This window comes from Enhydra lutris, unplaced genomic scaffold (assembly GCF_002288905.1).
Source record: "Enhydra lutris kenyoni isolate GAN:26980312 unplaced genomic scaffold, ASM228890v2 scaffoldscaffold1, whole genome shotgun sequence".
NCBI classification, from domain to species: Eukaryota; Metazoa; Chordata; class Mammalia; order Carnivora; family Mustelidae; genus Enhydra; species Enhydra lutris.
Genome location: NW_019154085.1, coordinates 73,670,146 through 73,691,212, shown reverse-complemented (window position 1 = coordinate 73,691,212; position 21,067 = coordinate 73,670,146). Strand labels below are relative to the sequence as shown.

Sequence of the window (21,067 nt, the reverse complement as noted above, 5' to 3'; positions counted from 1 at the left end):
GGGTTTCTGGGGACCATCATGTTCCCAGTACCCAGCACAGTGCCCAGCACTATTCCATGAACGTTTGTAGAACAAATGAATGAAGAAACAGGAATGCATGATGGGTGCAGAATTAAGTATAAGCAGCGGAATGTGCGAAGTAGGGTTTATAACATCATGTTAAATTATCATCTATAAATATATAAAACCTTTTGTCAGAGTGTGCACTGTTCTATTCCTACCCATAATCTGAAGTATATGGCCTATGATATCTTTTTAGAAAGTGGTTTAGTTCTCATCATGGTTGAATTGGCCCTTAATTCTCATATAAAAAGGCCAGTTTATAGCTGTGAATTTTTCAGGGTTTTGACTTTTTCAGCTAGGAAATACATGAGATTTTCTTTTATCCAGCATTGGCAGAAAATACAGTCTTCTAGTTATTTTAATATTCACATAATAGAGAGAGCTAGCATATAGATATGGATATATATATGGATCTCAAGAATTTATGACATGCATTGTATACATGTGATTTCAACATATATTGAATTATATTCAAATTATATTCAAATTATAATACCATAAAACATGCTAAGTCTATTACGATTAAAATGTAATCTTTCTTTGACTTAGAAGGGTTTTCAGATTCCACATTTCCTAACAGTTACCACTATTACAAGTGTCAGATAATCATGTACTGCGAAGAGGGAAGTGCTGGACAGGGCTTACTAACAGAACAGCATTCAAGTTCACGTCGCTGCCTGCATCAAGCATGGTATGTGACAGGTGACGGCGTCTCACACCCTTGGCTGCATGTCAGAGTTCTTCCTGAATATCTGATGTGCCAGGATGTTTGATTTTAGAGAGAATTTTCCACCTCCACAAACGAGTTTGGCTTGATAAAGCAACCAGCTCCATGTTCATTTTCCTGTAAATAAAATGGACCTGATTTGTTTCATTTCATGCATCTAAAAAACACTGTTCTTTATACAGTAGCACTTAATCTATTCCTATTCATGTGCATCTTGTGAGTTCAAAACTGCCATGATGAATCCATATTAAAATGCTGTAATCTGGTTAAAAAAAAAAGATAATATATAACCTCATAAGGCTTCTGAAGGTAGAATTTAAGATAAGATCTACTTCTCCTTATCTGGCTGATCAGCATAAATAACTCATTTGAAAGGGTTTCTGCTTGAGAATCAAGAAGTTAAAAATGATTTACCTCAAGTCCATACAAGGCCCGGAATGTTGTCTTACATTGCTTCCCAGCACCTCTAGAAAATATATTTTAAAAGCTGATTTACCTCTTTTTCATGGTTCTCTCTTCTTTGAATCTCTTCAGGAAAAGAGGAAAAGAGAGAGGGAGAGTGGGAAGGCAGGAGAGAGAGAAGAAAATTGCATTTTTCCACCAGGAATGAATCAAGGCCTCTTTTAAAGATTGTTTTTTGCACTGTAAGTGCCTCTCTGAAATTTCTGCAATTTAATGTGCATTTGGAAGGTCAGCATGGCTTGAGCTCGTGGGAAGTGAGGCATGAGATAAACATAAAGCATTCTTATTATGCTATTGCCAAACAGAATCTTCTGTACTACTCGAAATGTTTCCTAAGAGAATTCAAGGAGGCACTATCTGGATGACCAGCCATCACAACTCATATTTAATTATCTGAGCTGCAGCCATAAAAATATGAAATAAATCACTCAAGGCACATTGGCTCATCTAGCAAGCAGAGGCTAGATGGCCATGTGGCCAGAGAGAGCAAGGCTCTCCACCTCACAGACCAACCAATATGGCAGCCCAACTGTTGACTTGTTAGCCAGGGTCTAAAACGAAGTTGAAGACTTCTACCAGACTGAACGCTTGGAAAAGAAGACATTCAGTATTAGAGTCCTGACAGACATGGGATATCCTAATGCACATTTTTTTCAGAAAGCAAATATTTGTTGAACACTGACTGCATTTACAAGGTACTTTTAGAGATACAGTTTAATTTGACCCTAACTGTGAAGAAGAAAATACTTCCTCCTGGATCTTATAATGTCAAATGGTCTAAGTTTAACATATGAGAAAAGTGAAAGCTACAGAAGTTAATGGACTTAATTCTAGTGAAGCAGTTAATACAGAATAGAGCCGGAAATTCAAATCCAAGTCCTTTCTGTCTTCTTCTGCTGCTTCTTCTCACTATACTGCCCTGAGGAAGTAAAAGCTGATTCAGTTCTGGCCAGTAGCACTCTATCTTTTTGAACTTCCCATTTACAGAATGAAACTCTGAATCCTTCAGAGGGGAGGATACAGGGACCAGAGCAGGGATTCCAGGGAGAGCAATTCCTCGAAGACCAAATGGGCTCATGGATTCTGTTTAGCTGGTTACTATAGAAAATTCTCTCAAGGAACATGTTATGTTAAGCTGTTCTTGACCTAAGACTTTCCCTTGCAAAGCAGGTTGACATTGCCAATAGAAGATGGCAGACTGGCCTCACTTGTTATCTCCTTATCCTTCTGAGAATTCCATTAATATAATAATAAAGGAATTTTTTAAAAGGTTTAAACTTTCTTGGGTATTGAAAAGAAGGTGAAAATTTTTTGAGGAACATGATATTTAAAAAAACCCTAGATCCCCTTGAACAGACTGTTAGTATAAGTAAGGATGTTAAGGACTCTGCTAACAAGGAAATAAGGAACGTGGGAGAAAACATATCGCCTTCCAGAATACTTGAATCATTAAGAGCAGGCTGTTAGGAGGACCTCACATTCTCTTCTTCCTGTGGTAACCCTTTATGCTATTGCCCACATGGAAACATGAATTTACCCAGAGACACTAGTGTATTCTGTTTTGGTCATTTAACATAACATTCTAACACGTACCCATGTTCCTAAGCCAATTTTCATGTTATCCTTTGAAACAGCTGCCTGGCATTCCAGTCAGTTGACTTGTCATAATTTAGTCAGTCATTACCTACTTTCTTTTTTCTTTTTGCTAAAAGGGGTAATTCTGAAATGAACACCTTTGTTCAGTATTTTATTGACTTATTTAAAACTATTGAGCGTGATTCAAAATAATGAAGTTGTATTTCTTTAAAAAAAAAAAAAGAACAACTCTCAAAGACAACAGAATGTGAGAGGACATAGGATCTCCTCCAATATTAAAAGTTGGCAAGGAAATAACATCCCAGAAGGTCTGCAGATGCAAGTAAGCTGATCTGTTGTTCAGAAGGCACTCCTGAGAGGCTTAAGACTCGAAGGGGCCCAGTACACCAAGAGGGGCTGTATTAGTTTTCCAGGGCTAAGAAGTACAACAAACTGGGTGGCTTACAACAACAGAAATCTATTTTCTCACAGATCTTGAGGTTAGAAGCCCAAAATCGAGGTGTGGCAGGGTTGGTTCCTTCTGGAGGTTCTGAGAGAGAAACTGTTCCATGCCTTTCTCTTAGCTTCTGGTGGTTACCAGAAATCCTTGGTATTACTTGGCTTCTGGATGCATCACTCCAATTTCTGCCTCTGTCTTCACATGACATTCTTCTCCCGTGTCTGTGTCCCTGTATTGTCATATGGCCTTTCCTATAAGGACACCAGCCATTGGATTTAGGGCTTGTCCAATCCAATATGACTTCATCTTAACCTGATTACATCTGCAAAGACCCAATTTCCAAATAAGGTCATATCCCCAGGTAGCAGCGGTGAGGACTTCAGCATATCTTTACGGGAGGGATGGGCACAATTTGATCCACAACAATGAGGTGATGGCATAAGCCTGGAAATAAACAGAAAGGTTAGAAGCCGGTGAGTGGAACCTCAGTATACACATGGCCAAGGTAAACCGCCTCTGTCCCCGCTGCCAGCCAGAAGACCAAAAAGCTCTTCCCACAGAGCACTCATCCAGAGAATTCATGACTGAAATTAGAAGTCTGTGGAATGACTGCCTGGGCCCCCAGTTGCCCTCCTACCCCGCACCCAGGATGCCAACAGCCAGAGAGCCCAGGAGCAGAAGAGTGGGATTCTTCTTGAGAGAAATGGTGGCCTCAGAGAAAGGATCTGCATGTACTTGCCCTTGGGACGCTCTCAGTGGGAGTCAGCTCCCCAAAGGACGCCCTTTGAATGAAGCTCAGGGGTCAGCGCGCACACAGCCCTCCACAGCTTCTGCCCTTCTTGTCCGCCAGCCACACAGCCTGGGATCTGTCTTTCCATGCCTTGTCCTTGAATTATGCAAACAGAGAAGGACCACTGGCTGTTTCAGGAGAGCCTCTAATATGAAGGAGTGGAAGCTAATCAAAAGACACGAAGGGAAAAAGGAATTCAGAGTATACAGTAAATACAAAAAAAAGAAGACAACTTCAAAAAACCTGGTATCATCGGTAAGACCGGAAATACATTATAAAACAAGACCAGGTGCCAGTTATTATTTTCTCATTGCCACATCATGACTTTTCTCCTTCCTCTGGGTCCTCTGTCCCCACTCATACCTTGGCACACTCAGCAGGCCCTCTCCAGCTTCATGCCCTCAGTCCCATCTGCAAAATCAACTGGGGAGTTATCCTCCTAAAGCAAATTTCATCGTGGGTCCTTCAGACCCAACCTCCGTCTCCATTCTTGGAGGGAAAAGTCAAAGCTGGCACATCTGACCTTCCTCTGCTCACCTTCTCTCCCTCCTTCCTCCATCCCGTCTGCTTTTGAAGTAACTGGCCACCAGCCATTTCCCAAAATGCCACTCCACTGGTGTGACACACGCGTGTGCACACACGCACACGTGCGTGCAAGCTCGCACACCATGCCTTTGCTCACACAGCTCTCACTGCCCGCACTACCTCTCCCTCTTCTCCCCCAGCAAACCCTACTCTTCCTTGAGGAATCCGCTCAAATGACTGGCTCCTGGTAAAAGCTCGGTTCGCTCCCTGGAGGTAGAGACAGAGCCTCAGGGCACCTCTGCATTTTCCTTCATTAGCGCATTACACTGATTTGCATTCATCGCATCTGTGGCTCAGCAGCAATGCCCGGCACACGCGGTGCCACCGCCCTCCGCCTTCGTGCAGGCTGTTCCTCAGCTGCGGGGAGACCCCACAGGACGGCCTTGGCAACACAGCCAGCAAGGATGGGGGCAGAGACGGGAAAAGAGTGGGTTGTCGCTGCGCTGCTGGGAAGCCCTTGCGTTCCCTCTGCAGATTGTGCTTTCCGCGTGCTCTGAAATAAACCACCATTCCCAAGTTGCCCTGTGGCGGGCGTTAGCATTTCTGTCTTCATTTCACGGCTGAGAAAGTAGGGAGGTTATACTAGCTGTTCACAATCACCCCGGTTGATTAGGGGGAGTTTCAGCCTACCAGCCGTTGCCTCCTACAAGCAAAGGGAAGAATAAACTACAGAACCATAAAATAACAGAAAAAGAAGAGTAATTCTCCAAGTCCTCGCCTTCCTATGTCCTCCATAATCTTAGTGCTACAGATGCTCTGAAAGGCCAAAAACTAAGTAGAAAAGGAGAAAGAGAACAACAAAGACCCACAGAGGACGCGACAGAGGGAAACAGAAATGAGACCTATGACAGGCCAGTAGGAGCTGAGTGTTTTTATAAGTATCCTCTTTCAAAGCCGCCCTCCACACTCATAAAATTTAAAGCTTGCTATCCTCCGACTTCTTTCTTTTAAAGATTTTATTTCACAGAGCACAAACAGAGGGAGGGGCAGAGAGAGAGACAGGTGCAGACTCCTCCTTGAGCAAGGAGCCTAACCGGGGCTCGATCCCAGGATCCTGGGATCAGGACCTGAGCCAAAGGCAGATGCTTAACCAACTGAGCCACCCAGGCACTCCTCCTTGGACTTTGTATGGTGATCACCACAAGCCTATAGGTTGGACCGAAAGTATCTCCACTCTGCTACATTTTAAAGGTCTTTGGTCTTACAAAGGGACTCTCTTCTTGGAACAAAGGGAATTGATGACAGTTAATACCAACCTTTCCAAGAGTCTGAACCGAGGGAGAGGAGGCAAGTGGAAATACTTTGGGAAGAATAAACATGATAGGTTAATGCCCTCCATACATATGAGTCATTATTATAACAGCCAAACTGCCTAGCTTCTAAGATGTTGTGAATCTCTAATAACATTCCTGAGCATGTACTATGTGCTACGCACCAGTCTGACCTTCCATGCATTATCTGATTCAATCCACTCAGCGGTAGCAAGCCAAATACTACTATCATCCCCCTTTTCCAGATGTGAAAGCTGAGGTTGGAGAGTTTCTGTATCTTGCCCAAGAAGACATAGCTATTAAGTGACAGAGCTTAGATTCTTTCTGCTTCCAAATCTGGACTCCTGCTGCCACCTGAGAGAGAGAGAGAGAGAGTGTGTGTGTGTGTGTGTAGGCCTTAATGTGCCACAAACTTCACATCCTCAGTGGGTCACTGTACACGAAGACAACATGCTGTTGTGATATGAAGATTCTTGACAAGAAGTGAGCTTGCAAATAATCGTAGGTCGGGAAAGCGGAAACTCGAAAGGTCACTTGTGACCCAACTTAATAGTGGCAGAGCTGGTTTACAGCCCAAGACTTTTGACCTTCAGTGATGGTTTGTCCCAAAACACCCTGCCATCTATGGGGAAAGTCTGAAACGTGTTATCTCAGAGTGTTCAAAGCTATCCTGAAGGGACAAATTTTGAAAAGGAAGTCTACACGAGTAGTGAGGCAGATTTCCAGCAAGCAGAAAGCTGACTGAACCAGGGAGTTTGTTTTGAAGGACAGCATGGTGAACCGAGATGCCTCGGAGAACGGGGGAAATGGAATGAAAAGTCAGCAAACAAGGTAGAAAAGACAGCCCTGAGAGGGCCTGAGAAACTGAACAGAAAATCTGAAGGAAGATAAATGGATAATTTAACAGCCATTCAGTTTTTAAGAAAGACAAAGAACAAGCTACATTGCATCAGAAAAGGCCTAGAAATGATGATGGATGGAGCCCTTCAAATGAGTGGTGAACACAACAGAATCACAGTTGCCTGCCCAATTCCCAGCTGAGGGCAAATTTGAGGAACTAAATAAGGATATGAGACTGATACGGATTGAAGAGTTTTTCAAAATCTATTTAATGGTCAGGCAGGGGACATTGATCGCTTCTCAGAGGAAATGTTTAGGATCAATAAGGTAGTGGGCCCTTATTTGTAATGTAGGGGGGAGAGTGGCCTGGGGGAGGGGGTTATAATATCGTCGCATAACATATACATAACAGTATCGCCGCGTACTTGAAAGTCCTGAAATAATTTTTGAGTTATGGCAGTGAAATACTAAATTCTTTCGATCTTCATGAACTAAGCATTTCTTTTCTTTATCCTTGTATCTGTAAGCCTTCTTTCACTATTAACCATCAGGTAGATGATGTGTTATTTAATAAGTCTCACACATGACTGAAGATTGCTAGTTCCTTTATCAGTTCATGATAAATTTTTTAAATAAAATATTTTACTGGTAAGTACTTTATACACATCCAGTGAACAGAATTCAAAAGGCACGAAAGTATTAGAGAAAAGTTACCCTCCCTCACACTCTGGTCTCCCAGTCACCTCCCTTGGGGGCTACCACCTTTAAAGACCTTCTCGTGTATGCATCTAAAGGAGATCTTTAGAAAGGCGTAAATACAGTGGGTTTTTCCATTGTTTTTATACACATTGCTTATACACTGTTTTTTTTTGTTGTTGTTTTTAAAAGATTATTTATTTATTTATTTATTTGAGTGAGAGAGAGAGAGAACACAAGGAAGGGGAACAGCAGAGGGAGAGGGAGAAGCAGGCTTCCCACTGAGTGGGGAGCCCAATGTGGGGCTTGATCCCAGGACCCAGGGATTATGACTTGAACTGAAGGCAGACGCTTAACCAACTGAGCCACCCAGGCACCCCATACAGTGTTTTCTAATACAGCATATATGTATATATATACACACTCTGCTCATATATATGTATATACTTGTATGCATGTGTGTACATATATATTATGTATGTGCACATATATGAGCATAATATATCCTGCCCCAGACCATGCTTTTTCACACTTAACATATTTTTGAGATTTTCCTGTTTGGTGCCCAGACAACAGCTGCCTCCATCTTTTTGATGGCCACAGGGTATTAGATTTTAAAGATAAAGAATAAAATATTTAACCAATAATTAATTAATTACTTAAGGACACCAATGTCATGTCTCATAGTTTGCTACTGTAAACATTGTCAGTAAGTGTCCTTGTAAATGCACACTCTTCACACTTTATTTGTAAGATAAATACTCAGAAGAGGAATTTACTGGCCATTTGGCACACAAGCATTTGACATCTTGATAGGTATTGCCAACTTTCCTTCTGTGGGGTATGAACCAATTTATATTCTCACCAGGAATATGTGAGGGACTCCTCTTTCCACACCCTTACTAACAAACTTCGTTATCAAACTTCTTGAATTGTGCTGATAAGATAGTGTAAAGCCTATCTCATGGTTTTCATTTGTATTTTCCATATCGTAAATGAGTCTAATCATATTTTTAGGATAGACTTGTCAGGAGCAACTAGTATTTTTCCTGTAAAGTCTTCATATTTTTGCCATTTTTTTTTTTTCTATTCTGCTGGTGGTCTTTTCTTTTCGATTTGTAGGAGCTCACTATGTATTAAGGAAATAGACCTTTATCTGAGCAAAAGTGGCAGATATTCTCCCCAGGTTGTCGTTTACCTTTTTCCTTTGTTTATGCTGTAGAGAAATACATCGATTTTAGGTAGTCAAATTCAGGACTCTTTTCTTTTGTGGCTTTTGGATTCCATGTCACCCATAGAATGATTCTCCCATTGCAAAAAGATAATGAAGAGGTTTTTCTCAGAACATCTTTTAGTATTTTATGGTTTTTTTTCTTTACATTTGTACCTCTGTTTCATCTGGCTGTACTTTATTTTGTTGGATGTGACGTGAGGTCAGAATCCAACTAGGTTTTCGGATGGCTCCCCAGTTTTCCCATCAGCTTTTAGCTGGTGTTTTTCCTTAGGATTTAAAAACTCACTTCCATCATGTGCTAAATTTCTTTAAATTTAACTCTATTTTTTGTCTTTTGCTTCTGTTCTATCAATCTGTCCACCTTGTCATACTATCTTAATTAATGTCTTTTATAATATGTTTGAATGATAACCCTAGTTTTACCCTTTTTTTCTAAGAATGCTTGTTTATCTTTCCATGTAAGTTTTAGAATTTAGTTCTAGTTTGTCATTTTATTGGGCTACTTATTTACTTTTTTTCAAGATTTATTTATTTATTTATTTATTAGAGAGAGAGAGAGAGAGAGAGAGATCACAAGTAGGCAGAGGCAGGAGAGAGACAGGGAAGCAGGCTCCCTGCTGAGCAGAAAGCCCGATGCAGGGTGAGATCCCGGGACCCTGAGACCATGACCCCAACAGAAGGCAGAGGCTTAACCCACTGAGCCATCCAGGTGCCCCACTTATTTACTTTTAAATGGTCCCAAAGTTGAAAGGTAGAAAATTGTTGCCCATTAGGAAGTTTCCATTCATAACATTCTGAAGTTCCCATCCTTAAACTGCACTTCAGTAATGTAATAAAAAAAACACCCAGTGTTGTGGTCCTGCTGTCCCCCCACACACAAACTTCTCCTGTATCATAGCTTTTGGGAAAGTTAGCAATGTAATTAAAGAAGAGCCATGATAACATGCCCTGGACCAGATCTTAAAATGACCAGCTTGGCCTCTTTCTTTGGACAAAGAGAAGACCAGCTAATGAAGAAACATCCTCCTCATAGACCCAGTGGTGTGTGCAAAATATTCCTTTTATTCTCTTCCTAGTCTCTCTCTCCAAACTCTCACTTTCTTCATTCCCTTATAAAATGAAGAAAAAGAAGGTTCTCCTTCCATACAGAGAGAGACCATCAAAGGACTAGAAGATTTTTGTCCCAAGAATGTTGCATTTCTCATGGATGCTCTGGATTTGGGACTCTGTAGATGTGGGACATTGGGCTGCATGGGCCTTGAGGTCTCTTTCCTCAGCCTGTGTGGTACTGAGCATGGGGACACCTGTAAAGCCTCACAAGAAATGTTCCCTAGTCATCTGCATGGTGCGCACTATACAGTTCATCAGTACCAATAATTAGTATCTTTGACTCCTTTGAAATGCTCAAATATAAGCTAAATAAAATCGACGATCAAAATGCTCATGGAGTATTCTAGAATCCTTTCTTGAAGGCCCCATAGCACCTACCTCAGAATACCATTCTCGCCAAAGGCATGGAATTGCAACTCCGTATTTGTACGACCCCCGCCCATGTAGGCACCCTATCCGTTCTGTTCGGGGAAGCCTAGGACTCAAGGTACTTGAGAAATCCACACAAAATGTATAGAAATCCACACAAAATGTATCTCAACAAACTGAAAATGTTTAAATTGTCCTTCTTGCACATTGAACTTGGACAAAATAATCAAGTCTATGTATTTCTATAAAATCCCAGATGGTGGAGTTTTACCGGAAAACATCCTGGTGCACGGAGCGGTGTGGCTGAGCTTTAGTTACATGCTCCAACCACCCCTGCTACAAAGCCCCATTCATCAAAGGCTGTGGCTTCTGGGTCAGCAGCCGTTCCTTCCAAGTCAGATGTTGCCTACACCGTGAACATGATTGATTAGCTACCAATACGCTCTAAAAACCCAACCAACAGGATAACCTAGGACAGTATCCTAGAGGGGCTCATTATAACAGAAGAGACGGTTCTCCTTGCTCCCATTTACACAAGCTGTCTTTGGGCCTGCCTGTTATTTACTACTTAAAACCCTTGTTTTATTTTCCCGGGGCAGGAGAGAGTAGATGAGTCACAGATAAAAGAGTCACTGTCTATGCCTAATGTTTGGGAGATGGTGTTTCTTCATTACTCAGGGAGGCTGTCTCCATCCCGTGGGTTTGTCCTGAAACAGTGTCCCAGGCCCCAGAACAAAAGAATCACCCCTCTCTCCTGACACTGCAGTTAGGTGAGACAGACACCTGTCACTCCCAGCGTCCCAGTGAGAACCCTTCATGGGAAGACACCACGGGCTCTGTACTCAGGCAGGCCATGACTGACTTTGCAGCTACTCTGTTTTTTAACCATGTTCACACTGGTGCCTTTGACTTAATTTCCCCCAGTCTAAGGATCTCATTTGTCAAAATGGGGTCAATAATACCAATCTCTCCACACTGTTGTGGGGTTTAATCAGCTCACATATGGAGAGATCCTCAAATGGAGCCTGGAACATGGGACACATTCAGTCCTCAGCAATGAGTTCATTTTGGCAAGACGGGTTTTCCTGTCTGTCACGGCAGGCACATGGCAGCCCACAGAACTGACACTGACTCAGCCCACGGACATGTTTCATTCGGTTGAACGCAGTTTTTAACACTGTGAACTGTCCAGTTTCCCGGAGGCCCCACGACTCCCAGCTATCTCATGCAGCCTATTTCATGCATTAACTCTATTGGCCTGTCCCTGTAGACATTTGAGTTTAGGACTCTTGCCCTATATGATGGAAATAACAATGCTGTTAATCCCAGGGGAGACTAAAATTCCTGCCTCATTAATTCGGAATGTTAATGTCATTTGTAAATATCATTTTCCACAGAGGAATCCCTTGAGCATATAAATAAAGTAAGCAAAACACGTAACCTGAGAGGTCAGGAAGGGACTGCAAGCGGAAAGAAAAGAGGGAGAGAAGATCGCTATCGAGCACTGGAGCACCTGCTTCACACCTTGGAAATAAAAGGATCTAAGTTATTACTAGTACTGTAATTAGCTTTCAGGATATTAGACATTGATGCTACAAGCATCAGTGTTATAGCTGGACCAGACTATGCCCTTAGGATTCTCATTATAGATCTGAATCACTCTCACATTGGATTCTAATGAGCTCACGTGCCCTCTTAGTAAGCATTACTTCCGTGGCTTTATCATCTTTACCGCTGTTCGGGTAACTGCTTCACATTATTTAGATTTTAAGATCTCAAATGTCATTGACAATGTTTTTTAGCATTTGCAAAATTTGGACACAGCCAAGCTGTTCCAGCTTCCGAGTAACAGATCTAGAGAGTAGATATCCCATGTATAGAAAACTAATTTTCTCAAATGGAGAGAGCATCTCACCCAATTCGGCAAACAGGGAGTAATAACGAACTCCCACTAAAGAGAAAGTAACAGCTAGTTGCAGTTTGTCCTTTCTGTCAGAGCTCACCTGACCCACAGGGAAAATGGTGAGTCCCGATTCCCTTGGGAAGATGAAATTCCACAGGACTGCTGACTTTGCCACCAGAGGGAGTTGGCATACACTGTTAGCATTTTCTGAGTCCCTATAACATGGCAGGTGAAGAATGAGCAGCTTTTTAAAGAAACTGGCAGACTCCTGGGATTCAAGGAGAAGGGAAAGAACTGCTACCTGACCTCAGACCCTCACTAACTTGGTAAAGAGCACAGCCCAGTGAGTGTCAGCAGCAACTTTGTGTGCTGAGGAAGCTGAGACTTCCTTAGGTCAGCCACCAGTTCCAAGTCCGGTGCTGGGGGTTCAATCTTGAGTAATTCTGGGAGTGACAAGAGGAAAATAGTGACAACAGCAAAAGACTATTTGGAGCTCAGAAATTCACTCAAATTAGTCTGAGCTGAAATGGGAATTGATTGGCTCAGGAAACTAGTGAGCTGAGAGGCACAGCTGGCTGTGTGGCAGAGCTAGAGCCAGGGGATTCAAAGGATACCATAACATATCCCCTTTTCTCGCCTCCTACATATCTTTTGGCATCATTCTCAATCAGGCTTTCCTCACACGTGCTGGCAGCTCTAAGGTCACATGTTTGTTATAGGTATTATTACCACACCAAAAGAAACATGAAAAGGAAAACCTCATTTCTAGCAGTCCCAGGTGAAACCTAGAGAGAGCTCTGATTGCCTTACCTTGAGCCACAGCCCAATCACCGGGGCACTCTTGCTGGTCAGGCCTAAATTACTGTGCCTACTCAAAACACATGGAATGGATTCTATTATCAGAGGAACAGTAAAGGGACAGTGTAGAGCCTCTGCTGTCTCTTACAGTTCATTTATAACCCACTATCATAAAAAGTTAACTCATAATTCCCCAGTGCAAGGGATCAACTAGAATTCTTTGACATCTGCATAGTTTGACGGAAAACAGAGACCTATAACATGACATCAATTCTCTCAATTAGGAATTGCACACAGCTTAACAGAGATCTGAAATCACAATAGCTTAAACAAAATAGATTTCTTTTTCTCTCTGCTTCAAAATAGTCCAGAGAAGTCCATTCTAGACTGCTATGATATGGTAGTTCCGTAGCCATCAGAGACCCAGTCCCTGTTTATCTTTCCTTAGCACATGGCTCCCATAATCAAGACTGCCTCATAGTCACAAAGTGGCCACTATAGCTCCAGCCATCATGTTAATAATCCAGCACCAATAAGGAGATAGGACCAAGAGCAAAAGGATATACCTTCAAGCTGAATAAACCCCCATTTAAGAGTTTTCTCAGAAAATCTTCCTCATGAATTCTGCTTATAGCTCCCCGACCATTCCTAATGCATATTGATTGGGAAGGCAACTAGCAATCTCTGTTAGAAATACCAGAGTCCTGGCAGAGTAAATGACTCTGTCCCCAAATGGGGCAGAAGTCATAAGGCTAGAGCCCTTTGATCTCCACTGCAGTCTAGCCTGGGGAGAACCCAAGAGTACACAGTCCCTGGCCTAATTATATGTGTAACATATATAAACGATTATTATTAACTTTCTGACTTGAGCAAATTACACACTAAAGATTTATTTTAAAACTGGTATCTTTAATGTGAATGTTTAAAAACATTTATTCACAGAAGTCTTGGCTTGCTTCTGTCTTCACCATTAGTGTTTGATTATTTGTTTTTAAAAGCAAGTTTTAAAAACTGCTGGAAGCCTCCTATGATAGTTAATACATTATCTTAAGCAATTTAATGCAAATTAATTTTTACACAACCTTGAGTTTCAAAGGCCGTTGAACTGGGGAGAGAAAGAGTGAGGTTGAGGAGGAATCTGTTTGCTGCCTCCCATCTGGACCCCACAGCCAGCTCCATCTGCTCTCACATGTAGTAACTAACACTTCGGTGACTCCCCTGCCAAACACACGATGTGAAGTTCGGCTTTTCTCTTTCTTTCTTTCTTTTTTTTTACTTAGGAAAATACTAGAAAGATGCATAGAAAGATGTGGATTTTAGGTTTTCTAGAAAACTTGATGGGATTATTTGGGCATTTCAAAATTCTGCTTTTGTACCCTAACCCAAGTTTTCCTTTGTGTTTTATGGGTTTTTTTCCCCCATCCTGTTTTGTTTCTGGATTCCATTCTCTTTTAATACCATGATTCTCCTTTTCCAGTGGAGTCTTCCAGCACATTTGTATCAAATGGGAGCCACTGAAAGGCTCGGGGTAGAGAAGGGCGGGCTGGAATCTGTGGCTACAATGTGGATGGCTAATTGGACGGGGGAAGGGGAAGGCAGGCATCTCGGTATGAGAGGAACAGGTTAGAGCAGTTGGGCATCTGATGGTCATCTAAACCAGGGTTGGAGACATGGCAAGGGACTGACATGCAAAGACACCTTGGAAGCAGGATTAACAGGACCTGGTGATAAGTTTGATTGTTGGGGGGCAGGGGGCAGAGGGAAATGTCATGGATGGCTCATAGATTTCTGGGCTCAACGGTTGGGTGGAGGTGATAATGTTCAGTTCCCCAAGAGAGCAAACTGAAGAGGAAGGTTTGGAGGAAGGTGATGAGCTCAGTTCTGGACAAGCAGTTCACTATCTCTGGCCTTCGCAGAAGAGTCGAAGGCTGGCGAGCCAAATATGCTCCTTAGCCAACTGCACCGCTGCCATGTGGCATGGAATATTCAGGACTATGTTAGCTTGAACCTCTGGGAACTAAGAAACGTAGCAGTTCAACAGTGTAAAAGTTTGGATTTCCTCCCACAATTGGCCCCTTCTTTCTGAAGGCGCATACCCTCAGAAGAAGGTGCCTTTGTTCCTCAGAGATGCTCTGGCCATTCATGTGAACCCAAAAGAATCTCAGGGCCTGCCACCACTTGCATGCACTCCTGCCCCTCCCGGGGAAGGTCTGTGCAGAGATGACACCAGATGGTCACATCATCAGTGATTTTCCATTTCAAGGTACCAACCCTCAAATGGGCTTTTTGACATTTTTCATTCAGAAAGTAAATAATCCTGGTAGTAAAGTGATCGTATCTTCATAACAGGGATATTGCCTCAAACAGTTGAGATGGGCTCCAAGCCTAATTTTATATTTAATCAAAAAATTGATATTAAAGAAATACTTTATTTTTTATTATTTTTAAAAATTTGTTTGAGAGAGAGAAAAAGAGAGCACAAGCAGGGGGAGGGGCAGAGGGAGAGGGAGAAGCAGACTCCCCGCTGAACAAGGAACCTGACACGGGACTCTATCCCCGGGTCCTGGGATCAAGACCTGATCGAGAGGCAGACACTTAACCCACTGAGCCACTCAGGTACCCCAAAGAAATACTTTAAATTCATTCTTTTCCACCATGTATTGTACCTCTTAGTTTCTGATTATTTCTCTTGGGAAGATGGGAATGAGGGAAGACAGAAAATAAAACTAAATCTTATTGCCAGCGCTCTGGAATTACATAATTCAACGATAGGAAGTGAAAACCGTCTTCTCTCTTTGGCCCTTTAAAAAAATAAATGAATAGCCAGCTCAGATAACTCCCTCAAAGTTTTTGTTTGTTTATTTGTTTTGTTTTTTTTAAGATTTTATTTATTTATTTGACAGAGAGATACACAGTGAGAGAGGAAACACAAAGCAGGGGGAGTGGGTGAGGGAGAAGCAGGCTTCCTGCTGAGCAGGGGGCCTGATGCGGAACTCAATCCCAGGACCCTGGGATCATGACCTGAGCTGAAGGCAGACGCTTAACAACTTAGCCACCCAGGCGCCCCAACTCCCTCAAAGTTTTGAAAAGATATTAATGACAGAGTTGGACATTTTCAAGTTCAAAGACAAATGTGGTTTTAATTTGCTGGTACACCTTTACGCCCCCTTCCAACAACAGAGTAGAGGAGTAATGAGTCTTTCTAAGAATGTGGCTTTCTCTTTGTTTATCCCTTTGTCCCACATCTGCCCCATCTATGGAGCAGTTGAGTTCTAAGCAGTGACTGCGGTCAGCTAATAAGCACACACCAGATCAGATGACTGCCTTTGGGGACAACGATGGCAGAGGGAAAGCAAGGCCAGAATCTGAGTCCTAGCAGCTTGGTGAGCTGATTAAAAAAAAACATGGAATAACGGTAATAGGAGAGAATACTATATTCATTTCCTAGGAGGGTCATTCTGGGATTGTTTTTACAGCAGCATTCTGCAGCAGGTCAGAACGTCCTGACCCCACTCTCAGCCACCGGCAGCTGTCTTAGCCTCACCCCTTCTTCCTGCCACTGCTCTGGGGGCAGAGGAGAGGAAGGGCTCTTGTTCCCCAGGGCCGCTGCAGTAGGAGCTACAGACACGAAGAGGACAGGCCCTATTTCCACTCTCCGTAGGAGCTCACAGGATCGCTCCCAAAACAGAGCTGTTCAAAACCACTGATAAGGGACTTCACTGCTGGCCGTGAGAGAGTGATGGGGGAAAAGCATGAAACAACAGTTTACAGACCGTGGACACAGGCAGCATGCAGTACAATATCGTGATTCCTGAGAGAGGGGAACGAATGAAGTGAGGCCTGCCATTGTCTTCGCTCACTGCTGGAGACAGCTTCCAGGCTGTGGCACAGGGAGGGAACTGAGGCAGAGCCCTGCCCTCTTACTGAGCTGGGGAGGCAGAGCCCATAATCTGGGGAGGCCAAGGAGGTTAGAGTTCCCAGGGAAGAGGACCAGAGAATCTACCAGAGAGAGGGAGAGAGAGAGGGAGAGGCAGAGAGCTCCAGAGATCTGCAGAGCCATCTTGAGTGCTCTTTACCATGTGCGTGTGGGGAGGGTGCTAAGGCTGAGGGAGAGAAAAAAACAGCAAAAAGGAACAAGTAGAACAATGCTCAGAGCTCACACAGGCTGGGGAGCAGTCCATGCTCCCACCAGCCAGAATGTGAGAGAAAACCCTGGAAATGTATGAGGTACCGGCTACAGTTCTCAGAAGACTATTGTCTCAGTAGTGGCTCCAGATTAACCCTAGCCTAAAGGCTGCTCTGGACCAACCTAGCAAAGCTTAAAAGTGAGCCTCAAAAGGACCAAATTATTTCCAAGTCACCTAACCACATTCCAGAACAAAACCAAAAAATGTTTAAAGAAATGCAAAAATAATAAAATAGATTAAATAAAAATCCAGTACACAACAGCATAAAATTCACAATGGCTGATATCCAGTCAAGAATTACCAGGCATGCAAAGAAGCAAGAAAACTTGGCCCATAATAATGAGGGAAAAAATCAATCAATACGGACTCAGAAATGATACACATCATGGAATCGATAGAGAAGGACGTTAAGACATTTATTATGTTTTATATGTGCAGAGGGGTGGAGAAAAGATCAAGCATGATAAGCAGAGTGATGGAAGATATTAAAAAAAAAACAAATCAAACTTCTAGAAGTGAAGATTATGGTTTTTCAGAGGAAAATGAGAATAGATGGGATTCACAGCAGATTAAGCTCTGCAGAAGAAACTCTCAGTGTTGTAGCAATAGAAAATTAGAATTCGGTCCCTCTCCTCTCTGTACACTCCAAGTGCTAATTTCTACACAGTACATTTGGGCTCACTCAAGCATCATAGTAATGTTGTTCCACAAAGTTTTGATTTCCCTCCATCTTTGAGAGAAACCTCCAAAATGGTAGGGGAAATCAACTTAATTAAACACACACACACATATAATGTATTGTATGTATGCATATACATGTCATACACTTATTCTTTATGTGTATATATTTTCTATATGTGCTTACATACACAGAAAAGGTTTCTTGCCGGATACCCAAGAAATTGATAACTTTGGTTGCCTCTAGGGAAAGAGAAACTAAGTGTCTGAGGCAGGGATGAAGGGAGATTTTACATTGTACCTTTTTTACCTTTTATATACATTGGACTGTGGGAATGTATTACTTATTCAAAGCATAAATAAAATGTGGAATAAACTATACCTGGCTGGTCACAAGGGGATTCAACAAGAGTGAATGGAATCAGGAAGCAAGTAGGTCCCTCAGCAACTGGGATGACTGGATGCCCAGGGCTATGGCCCGGAGTGGGCAAGGATCCAAGGTGCTGTCTGCGGTGGGCCAGGGGGAGCTGACATAAGCTTAGGAACCCCTGCGTGAGCCAGACAGTTGCCCCAAGGGACAGTAAGCAGAACATCCAAAGTTGGGGTTTTAGGTCAGTCTCAACCCTGACCTACACTTGAAGCAGCACATGAGTCATCAGTCCTACGGTGCTCAAGCAGATTCTGGCTCAAAGGGCCATTAGGTAGAAGTTACAAGGATACAAATTTCAGTTCAGTCTAAGGAATATGCTAAAATCAGAACCACCTGTAAGGTAGTGAGTTCACCGTCTCTTGGCATGTGTAAACACCGAGAATCACAGAGGAGATTCAGCATCCCAGGATGGATCGCGCCAAGTATCTAACCTTTAGAGTCCCTTTGCGTCTATATGGAGAGTGACTAGACAGGTGTTAATTGTCCCCTCTCTTTTGCAAAGTGAAGGACAAGTCAGACAGGACTTGCAAACGAGTAGCACTTGCACAGAACTCATCAGGCATCACTCACTGATGAGAAGTTTTTAGGACTATCTAAGTCTTTCTGAATAGTAGGAGCAATTCCCTTACTGATGGCACAGGATGGGACTTTTGCTACCTTAGCCTAGACCAGCACCTGCCAGGGGAAAACGATATTCTACTATGACAAATCCGTGTTTAATTGAAGAGACCGTGAAAGAGAAGGACTTCTGAGATATATGTTCTGCTCCCCCCAAACCTGGAAATTTTTTTTTTATTCACTGCAAAGGTAGCAAGAGAGAGAACAAAGAGCTAGATAAAGGAAAGAAATCTCCGTTTGGGGCTAAGCCAAATAAACTTAAATGGTTTAAGGAATAAATTGGTGGAGTAATTCGAATCATGGGCAGGTGCTATGAATGTAATTTAGTAAATGCTCGGGAACCTGCCAAGGAAGAGAAAAATGTGTTGTTTTTGAGATCATTTCCCAGCAGCTTCATAAAAGAAAACTGATTACAGGAATTTAATAAGTAAAACAGAGCCAGAAATATAGTAATCAAATGAGTTTTTAATTACATTTCAGGCAGAAAAAAATTCCAATTTGTGCTCCTGGGATTAAAAAAAAATAAGTTCTAGAGAAATGCTTTTGTAGCAGGAAAATAACATAAACACTAATTTCCATAGGAATTATAGTAGTCAGTTTAATTAAAAGGCTTGATCAGAGTGAAGAGGAGCCAGTGCCAAACTATACTAAATAAAACCGTGGCATTCGTTGCTACCCCACGCTATTGTCCAAATAAAAACACTGTGCATCGAGCAGAAAGCAATAACCTGCATTTTTCTCACAAAAATAAAGGGGATTTTGATCACTACCTGAGTTATTATGTCACTGTTTTATTTTCATATGGAATGGCTTATAAATCTAATTTAGAATTGAATGGTGGCTGGTGTGATAAAGACCGCTTTCAAGAGAGAGAATATGCTCTGTTTAAGAGACATCCGTGTGGAAAAAAAAAGAGAGAGAGAGAGAGAGACATCCTTGTGAAGGGACCCCATTTTCACCAGGTTGGAGGGCTCACGGCTCAGTAGGATCCCTGGTTACTTCTGGGCTTTTCAACAGTCACTTAACTAACATCCAGTTGCATTTAACTCCTATCCTGGAGTAAGGGCTATCTGAGGAGATAGATCAGGTCTAATTGTTGATTTGCAGTCATGTTAGAGAGGGACACCCTCTACACGAAAGGTTAGTCTTTCCTCCTTTGGGAGGCTTTACTGTGACCACCCCTAACCACACATCCTGCTTGAAGAAGGCTGTTCTGGAGGTTTGCTGACATTGCAGTGGCTTTGTTTCCCCTGGGACAGATGGGACACACCCGCAAGGTGTCTCCATGGAGCAAGGGGATCTTCTGTGGCCACAGCATGAAGACCCAAAGCATTGGAGAGGAACACTCCCGTTCCATGGGCGAACACCCCCACAGCTCCACGATCCTTGTTTTATCCATTGCTTTGTTCCATGACAGAGGCCATCCATATTTTGTGAAGCTGGAAGTTTATACCATTAGGGAGTAGGGGACCCTTTTTTTTTTTTTTTTTAATAACAAAATTGAGTAAAGGAGAAAATATTTAGGATAGTCTCCTGCAAGTAGGACCCTGAATCCTGGGTTGGCCTCCAGCCTCAGCCTGTGTGTCCTCTTCCCTCCTCCCCTCTGCGGCACCCGGCCCTCAGCTCCCCATTCCTGTCTCCCTTCTTGCGCATCCATCTCCATGTTCACATCCACATCTGTACATTTAGCGCAGCTCCCAGATCCCCAGTGTGAAAAATGAGCACCTTCTCTTCTTTCAGGATGTTACCTGGCCTTTCTTACTCAGGTGAGTCCACCCAGAGCCATCTGTGGTGAAGCAAATGGAAGGTATATCTTGGTCAAAACTGAAGTTCATGGTCTATTGAGATCTGGAGGTCTCCATGGCAGGCAACAATAGACATATTAGTAATGTGTGAGCTGGATATTTTGTGTCTTGCCTTGTCTGGGTTCTATTAATGTAACACAGGGGTGTCACATGCATATTTGCTTCTTGTAAATAGCTCTTGTTTACCAAAATAATTATCACCTCTCATTTCTTAGAGCCAGTTTCCATTGTCCTCAACAGTGAAAGCTGGAAAATCATGTCAGTGACTCGGGTTCTTCTCCTCCACCTGTTTTTTGTTTTATTTCAGGCGTTGGTGAAGGTCAATGTGAAACTGAAGCCGATGCTGGATTCCGTGGCCGCGAACAGAAGAAAGTGGGAAGAGCTGCACCAGAAAAGGCTGCTGGTGTCTGCTGCCTCTTCCTCCTCCTCCAGCCTCATGCTGGCCGCAGGGGAAGTCAGAAACTAA

The 21,067-nt window shown here is 42.7% G+C and overlaps 1 protein-coding gene across 1 annotated transcript in view; it reads left to right on the top strand.

Moving 5' to 3' along the window:
* LOC111142610 (phosphodiesterase 11A) overlaps positions 1–21,067 on the top strand; it is a 392,040-nt gene extending 370,973 nt beyond the window's left edge. The window contains exon 20 of the mRNA XM_022495917.1: positions 20,909–21,067. Within this exon, the coding sequence (XP_022351625.1) occupies positions 20,909–21,067 (159 nt within the window). The remainder of the gene's footprint in view (positions 1–20,908) is intronic.